At 42.7% G+C, this 10113-nt stretch overlaps 1 protein-coding gene across 1 annotated transcript in view; it reads right to left on the minus strand.

Annotated features, from left to right (window-relative positions):
- The window catches only part of LOC122926900, an 81636-nt gene extending 72951 nt beyond the window's left edge, over positions 1-8685 (minus strand). The window contains exons 1-2 of the mRNA XM_044278419.1: positions 8566-8685; positions 2596-2652 (exon numbers count right to left, since the gene is read on the minus strand). Of these exons, the coding sequence (XP_044134354.1) occupies positions 2596-2652; positions 8566-8598 (90 nt within the window). The 5' untranslated portion in view covers positions 8599-8685. The remainder of the gene's footprint in view (positions 1-2595; positions 2653-8565) is intronic.
- Positions 8686-10113: the final 1428 nt, after the last annotated feature.

Consider the following 10113-nt stretch of genomic DNA (forward strand, 5'->3'; position numbering starts at 1 on the left):
GACATTAGCATGTAGGGATCTAATTAGAAAATAATACAGCCATAATAGAGACACGTCACCCAGGAAGGGAGGAAGGGTAAAAGTTGATCAAAATCATCCTCAGGGAGGAGGCTTACCGGGCTAGAGGGCCTGGAGGTGTCAGTGGCCTTGCGGGTGGGTTCACTGTCCGCCTGTAAAGACATACTGCCGGTAGGAAGGCACGCTGTGTTCACCATAGAAGGGATGAACGCATGTGCCCTGGCATTCTCCCTTCTTATTTCCACTTCCTGGATCAGCGTGATGACGTCAGCGTCACGACACTGACACCTGCGTCATGATGTCATCACACTGTGACGCTCCGGAGACTTTCCTGGCCCATGGGAACGCCCTCAACCACTGCACTATACGGTTCCCTTCCTGAGAACACTGAACAAAGCCCAGGGTAGCCAGCACACGTCAAACTTACACAGAGAGGAGGGAAGAGCGATCTGCCTTGCTCCGCAACCCCTCCTCCTGCAGCGGCCCTCCAGATGAAACGGGAGAATAAACCTAAAGGCCCAACGCTGATCCACAACCTGCCTTCAATGGGACAGGAAACAACTGGAGAAGGTAAGAGGGAGGGGGCCCTTTATTGGCTCACAGTTGTTTTCTGTCCCTAAGAAGGCGGGTTACCCTCCAGGTGGTGCCGTTGTGGAGGCGTGGTGAAAAGATTAGTTCAGGATTTATTCAAAAACAGTGCCATCCATATGATGTGTCTGGTATTGCATGCTCAGCCCAATGAAGGTTGTGGATGCTCTCATGTCTATGTTCAGCTTCCATTACCTGATGAATGTTACTTTTACATAAAGCATTGACCCCACAATGACTATTCTGACATAGTTATTTCCATAACTCCGCCTTCCCCCTACACAAAATGACCACAGTAAATTTCCATCATAAAAAGAACAAGATGGGACAACCCTTTTAAAAGGGGTTGCCTCATGAAAAGAACCCTTTTATTTATTTATTTGTAAATTCTTTACTTATTTATGTTTTGATTATAGCATAAAAAGAAACACACGGTTTACAGATTCCGGTAGAATACACAATGCATACCATAATTTACAAACATCTTAAACAGGACTAAGGGAAATGAAGGAAGGGAGAAAGAAAATGGAAAAAAAAAAAAAAGGGTTCTGGGGTATTATGAACCCACATTATTCTTATGTTAGAGCAGTTTAGAAATTCTATCCATAGTAATAAAAAAGAGAAACATTCAATAAAAATAACCACACAAATAATAATATAGATCTTGATATATATAGGTATAGATATACACACACACGCACTTTCTTTTAAACAGAAGCAGGCCTGGTTGAGCAGTTGATTATTGCAGGTCAGGTTAATCTAACCTCCAAAGTCCAATGGATCAATGGGGAAAGCCACATCTGGCCATATGTTTTCCCTGCAGTGTATTGTGTAACACATGGACAACCTGGGTCTGAAAGAGTAGGAGCCTCTAATAGACACACTAGCTTCTGAATAAAAAAGGGCGTTGGTATATAAAGTCCATGTGTCCGAGTACAGTATGTAGTAACATTAGGCACATAGGCCCACATTTATTTAAGCTACTTTCGACAGAAGCATTGGGAATCAGGAAGCCTGAACCACATGTAGCGGTATTTGTCCAGCCAAAAACCGGCATTTATGCCATAAAATTGTCCGGATCACCGCTCAATCCTATTATAGTCAATGGGGATACGGCGGTCCATGGTAGCATCCGGCAAGGTGCATGCTTCCTAATAAATTTGGGTCTACTTGAAAATGAAATCTATTCCTGCTATGAGCAGGTATAGATTTGTGCCAAAGTATACAACATTTTCTGGCTTTCACCTTAAAGGGGTTGACCCCCTTTGAGTCACACAGGGCATTTTATGGAGATCCGGTGATGTACCAGGCTTTCCATAAGGACTGCTAGGTGGAGGCTTCCGCCCAGCAGTGAGCCAGGTGATGTCACCGGCACTAATGGGCACATTTGTGCTGCCCTAGCCTGTAAAATGGCCCATCAAAGCCGGTGACGTCACCAGAAGCTTCCTCCCAGCAGTGAACCCAGCTTCCGCCCAGCAGTGAGTTATTATAAACAAAAAAGCCCTTCAAATGCTATGATGCTATCAGGGGGGCTGCCTGGGTGAAAATATGGGTATGTCCGAGTTCAGCTCTGAACCCGGACAACCCCTTTAATCCATGAGTCTCTATGAGTCGTAAAGAGCAAACGTTTCGAACAATTTTATTGCATGCTGTGATTTGCCACAGTTTACATCATAATTATTTGATAAATGTGAACCTAGAATTGATTCTGGATGCCTACAGTAACCAACTGATGCCCAGACTGCACTTCCACTAAAAGTAATGCAAAACATATGAATGTGGAAGGAGGCTGAAAGCCTTGAAAAGCACTTTAGGTTCCATTTTACATATGCTGTGGGGGCTAAAAGGCCCAAATGTGGACTGTGGGTGAAGAAAAGTAATTAGAAAGCAAAAACAGACTTTTTGCGGTTTCTATACACGAATAATGACATGAAGAATTTCCTCTATGATTCTCGTTTAATTAGACGCATCTTATAAGTCAATACTCACAGGCTCCATGTGTTGAATGTGGACAATATCTCCGATCACACCAGAATCTAACAACTCCTGAAAATAGGGAAAGAAGGGATTAATGAGGTCTACAGAGAGGCTGCTGGCAATCAGAGCTTTACATTGTCTTTTATAATGAGGACGCTTTACCTTGGAGACGCATCAGGATGTGAAATCCTTTATCTAAATATTATTCCTGTGAATCACTGAAATCGGCCCTCAGCAGAGTTACTAATACATTATGAAAGACAAGTCTAGTCTTTAACCGAAAAAAAGCCTGTCCACAAAAAGCAATTATCACTCAGACACGAATGATCATGAGGATTTGTAACAATAAATGACTCAAATATTTGAGCAAAACAATGACCGGCACTAAAAACCGAGCTTAGTCTTGACAAAATGAATAATGCATACATATTTCAGCAAGCTTCCTTGCATGCATTGATATTCTTAACAATTGCTATTGTCCAAATGCATCGAAAATGAAAAAATGGTGCCATTTTGCAAGTAGTGTTGAAGGGGTTATCCCATGATTAATATAAAAAGATTAAAATCAGACATCGTATAGTATGTGACAATCTGGGACTGTCAAAGCTAGAACCAAAGATCTCCCCAGTCATTAGTCCAACTGATCTGCTAGATTTCTATGAAGCTGCCAGCTCAGGTAAGTGTCCTTTCTTCTGCAGTTGAGGGTACGTGTCCAGACTGCTGCTGTGTTCTCCCTATCACAGCTCAGAAGGCAGTTGAAGGATGGAACTGGGCATGTGCGTCCACCTCAGCAAGGTAGACAGAAACATATGAAAAAGGACAAACAGCAGGTGGCGCTGTACATATACACTTTTAATTTAATGCAATTACAAAAGTATTTAGATCCAGGTGTTGGTTTGACAGCTGCAGAATATTTTTTGTGAGACAACCCATTTAATTAAAAACTTCTACTGTCTTGTGTTAACAGCTCCTAGGCAGATTTATGTGTCTTCATGGTAAGAGACAATATAATATCCTGTGTAGCCTGATCCTACAGTCATATCCTTATGTCTATCCCCGCCTTTCACTAACATACAGGTAGTAAGTTAATGAGAATTAGGTGTGAATTATGCAGTATATATTAATCTAACTGCAGAATCCGACTACACAGAGTTTATTTGTAGTCTGTTACCATGGAAACACATAGCCATACAAAGGAATTGTAGACACTAAACAATAGAATATTTTTCATTAAAACATTTGCAAAATGGGCTGTGAAGACAGACCTAGCCTTAAACGACACTACACTAATAGGTGATCATTTACTGGTGAAAATGATAAGTGATTTAAGTTTGCAGCTCACAGTCCAAGATGCCACAAATGTATTATATTGCGTCTTTTTAGCGAAGACTGATGTATGAAATGCCAGTCTGGTAAATCTGCTCCACAGTGCAGCCTCATACTTGTCCCCACAGAGGCGGATTTCAGTGTTGTATATGGATCATGGTGATTTGATAAAGTAGCATTGACATGCCTCTGTCTTGTGGGGTTGTATATTTACCAGCTATCTACAGATCATTAACTGATGGCACTTACTTTAAAACGACCCTGTATTTATTAACAGGGAACGTGGTTAACAAGGTGCAAAGCTCAACAGTCAAGAAGGAAAGATCGCACTCTAATAACCTGAGCGCCTGTCCAGCAGTCAGACGGATCCTATCAAAATAACCGCCAAGTATATAATACAGGCAGCACCAGCGTTAACCATATATACAGTAAGAATACCTACTGTAGCAAAAATACAAGAAGGCTGCATTTACTATGACCATTATGTCTTCTACATAGTTTAAACAAGGAACAATATAGTCAGACCTCCTGGGATCTGTGCCGCACGTTGTACAGAAACCTGTAGCCCTTGAGATTTGCCGTTACACCTAGAGGCTCTGCTCTCTTTGCAACTGCTGCATCCTCTGCACTTACAGAGAGAGCAGAGCCTCTAGGAGTAACGGCAACGCCCCTGTTGCTCCTAGAGGCTCATTTGCATATATTAAAGCATAATTTTTCTAAGCAATGCGGGCACATATGAACATTAGACCAACACAGATGCCTTCAGCTGCCAAGCAGGTCACCCAGTTTCATAGGTACAAATCTGCTGACGGATGCATCTAATGTCTATCACCATCTCACGGTATGTCCACACAGGACAGAAACACTGCAGATTTGAAGCCATTGATTTGCGTCCATCAAAACAACAGCTTTTTATAATATCAGCCAAATGCATGACATTTAAAAAAATCTCTTTGACGTGCAGTGGAAAAAAAAAAATCTGTGGCGCAAATTGACCTGCAGTGAGAATTTTTCATCTACACCATTTAAATTTATGCTGCAAATTTCACTCTTTGCAATGGTCAGGGTGAAATCTGCAGCAAATTTGCGCCAAAATTCAATACATGTCCACAGTGGAATTTCTGTTAAAGAATTGTTGCAAAATCCGCGTCAGAAATTCTTCTGCAGAAAATACATTCCATGTGTCTGTAGCCTAAAAGGGGTTGTCCAGCTTCAACCCCAATATTATCTAGGCCCTGGACAGCATTGTACCTAGCATAAAAAAGGTACACACCTGCTCCTCGCCGTTTTGTTTAAGCACCGGGGGTCTGGTCTGGCTCCTTTCGGTCCCCAGCATATAAACTCCAGGATAGGGGTCACATGTGCTGCCATAGTCAATCAGTGGCCTCGGAGGTGATCCTCAAATGGCATGTGACCCAGGAGTGGCGTGCTGCTTGGGGCCCCTCACCGCTGACACCAGTAGCGCACACAATCCCATCCAGAAGTTTACACGCTGGGGTCCGGAAAGAACCAGACCATGGGAGCTGGTATGGAATAGCAGGGAGCAGGTCTATGCCTTTTTTTATGTTAGGTACAGGGTTGTCCAGTGCCTAGATAAAATTGAGGTTGAAGCTGGACAACCCCTTTTAAGCATACAGCAGGGCCTCAGGTGTAATTCAGTTTATCAGTTTTTCCCTGGAGTGTTCCTCTTAAAGGGGTTGTCTCATCTTAGACACTCAGACAATGTGGGCATATTGCTAGGATAGAACACCAATAGAAGTATACAGTTGTGTTCAAAATAATAGCAGTGTGTTTAAAAAAGTGAATAAAGCTCAAAATCCTTCTAATAGCTTCTATTTCCATACACACAAATGCATTGGGAACACTACATATTCTATTCCAAATCAAAACATGAAGAAAAATATATCAAATTTGTGTTGTTACTGTAAAAAAAAAATAGAAGAAAAGTGAATATTAGGCTACTTTCACACTAGCGTTCGATCGGATCCGTTCTGAACGGATCCGATCATAATAATGCAGACGGAGGCTCCTTTCAGAACGGATCCGTCTGCATTATATTGGCAAAAAAAAGCTAAGTGTGAAATTAGCCTGAGCGGATCCGTCCAGACTTTTACATTGAAAGTCAATGGGGGACGGATCCGCTTGAAGATTGAGCCATATTGTGGCATCTTCAAACGGATCCGTCCCCATTGACTTACATTGTAAGTCTGGACGGATCCGCACGCCTCCGCACGGCCAGGCGGACACCCGAACGCTGCAAGCAGCGTTCAGGTGTCCGCCTGCTGAGCGGAGCGGAGGCTGAATGCCGCCAGACTGATGCAGTCTGAGCGGATCCGCATCCATTCAGACTGCATCAGGGCTGGACGGAAGCGTTCGGGTCCGCTCGTGAGCCCCTTCAAACGGAGCTCACGAGCGGACAGCCGAACGCTAGTGTGAAACTAGCCTTAGACTGTTCAAAAAAATAGCAGTGTTTGTATTCTTCTTTACAAACTCAAACTTTCACTATATAAACTGAAAAATGTTTGAAGATTTTGCTTTCCTTTGAATCACTTAACTAATATTTAGTTGTATAACCGCTGTTTCTGAGAACTGCTGTACATCTGTGTTGCATGGAGTCAACCAACTTCTGGCCCCTGTGAACAGGTATTCCGGCCCAGGATGATTGGACTACATTCTACAGTTCTTCTCTATTTCTTGGTTTTGCCTCAGAAACTGCATTTTTTATGTCACCCCACAAGTTTTCTATTGGATTAAGATCCGGGGATTGGGGTGGCCACTCCATAACGTCAATCTTGTTGGTCTGGAACCAAGATGTTGCATGTTTACTGGTGTGTTTGGGGTCGTTGTCTGGTTGGAACACCCATTTCAAGGGCATTTCCTCTTCAGCATAAGGCAGCATGGCCTCTTCAAGTATTCTGATGTATTCAAACTGATCCATGATCCCTGGTATGCGATAAATAGGTCCAACACTGTAGTATGAGAAACATCCCCATATCATGATGCTTGCGCCACCATGCTTCGCTGTCTTCACAGTGTACTGTGGCTTGAATTCAGTGTTTGGGGGTCATTTGACAAACTGTCTCCGGCCACTAGACCCAAAAAGAACAATCTTACTTTCATCAGTCCACAAAATGTCTCTTTAGGCCAGTCACTGTGCTCTTTGGCAAATTGTAACCTCTTTTAGCATGGGTCTTTTTTTCAACAGTGGGACTTTGCGGGGGCTTCCTGCCGATAGCTTGGCTTCACATAGGCGTCTTCTAATTGTAACATTTTGGCTATTCTTCTATCCATTCGAATGGTAGTTTTTCGCTTTCTTCCACATCTTTCAGGTTTTGGTTGCCATTTTAAAGCATTTGCAATCATTTTAGCTGAGCAGCCTATCATTTTCTGCACTTCATTATATGTTTTCCCCTCTCCAATCAACGTTTTAATCAAGGTACGCTGTTCTTCTGAACAATGTCTGGAACTACCCATTTTCCTCAGAATTTCAGAGAGAAATGCACTGTAACCAGCATGTACAACATTTGCTGCCTTCCTTCCTTAAATAAGGGCAATAATTGCCACCTGTTTTTCAAAGAATGAATGACCTCACTAATTGAACTCCACACTGCTATTATTTTGAACATGCCCCTTTCAATTAGTGATTCAATTACACAGAATCAGCAGAATGCATGTCATGACTGTTGGGTCTGTTGGATTTATATTACTCTACTACACCTCCTAGTAAATTATTTGCCATGTAGAAATATAATTTCTATCAAAAACAGTGATTGATCAGGTTAGTGATGTCTGACTGCTATTATTTTGAACACAACTGTATGTGGTTCAGTAATAAATAGCAAGCTAATCACATATCTATCATGATTATAGTATCAAGTTTTTATTAAACATATATTGCAGACATGAATGGCATACATAAATAAATGTAAAAGGTTAAAAACACCAACACAGTGGTGGTGACCACACGGCAGGATAAATGCAATAAAGTGCAGGTGCAAAAAGAATTTTTAGGGAGGTACTATAAAGTGCAGATTCAAGAGTACATAAATAAGTATTATACACACAGCCTAATGGTTTGGCTATAGATAGTACAGATCAAATAACATGTAAAAAATTAAAAATGTAGTATAATACAAAGTATATAGGCAGATATCTATACAGCAACAACCAAATAATTGTGTCCAGCCTCAGGTCAGACCACCACCACAACCCACTCAGACAACGTAGGCATATTGCTAGGATATGCCCCCATTGTCTGATAGGTGCAGGTCCCGCAAAGTGGTGGCTGAAGGACTCTGGTCCGGCCACCACCAAACTCTCTCCCCATAGAAGTGAATGGGAAAGCACCGCGCATGACCGACCACAGCTCCCATTTACTTCTATGGGCCTGACAAAAAATAGGCGAGCCAGTGCAAGCCATAGGAAATGAATCAAGGGCAGCTGCTCATGCGCAGTGCACCCTCCACCACTTTCAGGGCTCCGTTCTCAATATAGTTGTGGGTCCCAGCAGTTTATGAGTGAGCAAAAAAACGCTAAATATTGTAATGTGATTTTTTTTTATGTTGATTTCTATAGTGAGAAAGGGCATAAACACATCATGAGTGGGGGTCACTGCCTAAAAGCAGAGATCCGGGAAATGCTAGTCAAGAAAGTTACCCTTGTTTTTCTGGAAACAGGATGGTATCGCATGACATGACCCACAGCAAGTATGACGCCATTTTCTTTACAAGCATTAACTATTTCACAGCAGTCTTCGGGGGTAACCTATGAAAAGACCAGAAAGAAAACTGTGAATGTGTTGGTTTTATTTTTAAACCGGTGTATGCGATAAATAATGTTGGACATCATTTGGTCGGTCAATACTGGTGGGTTATAACAGTGTGCAGATTCTGGAGGGAATATGGTGCATGCTACTGGGTAACGCCATGTAGCAAAAGAAATGTTGAAGGGTGTGTCCGGGTTTAAGAGGAACCTCAGGGGATCGGCCTGTAATAAAGAATAGATGATTACTTACCTGACAGATGCCAAGCCACCACTCCAGTTCTCCCAGCATGGTTCTGTGTTCCAATCACTGGCCTCAGCAGTGCACTAAAGAGGCCAGTGATTCGCTGCAGTGGATACACGTGGTCGACATGATGTCACTGCTGCAGCCAGGAGAACAAAGCTCGGCTGGGAGAGCTGGAGTGGCGGCCCAGAATCTGTCTGGGAAGTAATCATCTATTACCGGTTGATCCCCTCACACACATAAGCAAATCAGCGATGGTGCACACTCCACATGCAAATTCATTCAAACATCATCGCGCATAAGCCAATACTCGCAGCAACAGCGCATGCGACAGATTAGCAAGGCCACGTGAGATGTGCGGCCATATTAATCTGCTGGAAGAGGGAGCACCCTGAGCTGTGGAGACGCTCCTTAAAGAGTCAGATGTAATTGATTTGTACGAATTGATTCGCTCGTCCCTACCATATCACTTGCAGCTAACACTAAGGTTTATGGAGACAGGGCTCCTTAATCCACGTTATCATATTAATAAAGAATGACCCCTTTAAGCACAACAATCCCATGTTTTATGTGAGACAAGACAGATGTCCACAACCAGCTAGCATGTGATGTGGATGGTTGCTTGGCTCTATGCAATGTCCCTATGATAAGGTTGATCTCCCACAGAACAATAAAAGTGTTGTCATGGGGAAGAAGGAGAACTGCAGGCTTTGGGCACATAGCAATATGGTATTAAAGGGAACCTGTCACCATGAAAATGCAAAGTAATCTGTAGGCAGCCTGTTGTAGAACAGGAGGAGCTGAGCAGAGTAATGTATAGTTTTATGGGAAAAGATTCAGTAAAACTTGTATTTTTATCATTTATATTCCTGCGCATTCTGGGCTTTGACGTCCAGGAGGCGTTCCTATCAGTGATTGACAGCTCTCTCTGTATACAACACAGTCATAGAGGGAAGGCTGTCAATCACTGATACTGTAGGACCGCCTCCTGGACCTCAAAGCCCAGGGTGAGCAGGGATATAAATGACTAAATTACACGTAAATCCTATGTAAAATGACACTGAATCCCCTTCCATAGAACATTACATCAGTCTGCTCCACTCCTCCTGCTCTACAACATGCTGCCTGCAGCTCAGACACCATCTTCAGGTTTCCTGGTTACTTTCTCCCTTTAAAGATCATCTTCTGATGAAACATTC

The sequence above is a fragment of the Bufo gargarizans genome, chromosome 2 (genome assembly GCF_014858855.1).
Source record: "Bufo gargarizans isolate SCDJY-AF-19 chromosome 2, ASM1485885v1, whole genome shotgun sequence".
NCBI lineage: Eukaryota > Metazoa > Chordata > Amphibia > Anura > Bufonidae > Bufo > Bufo gargarizans.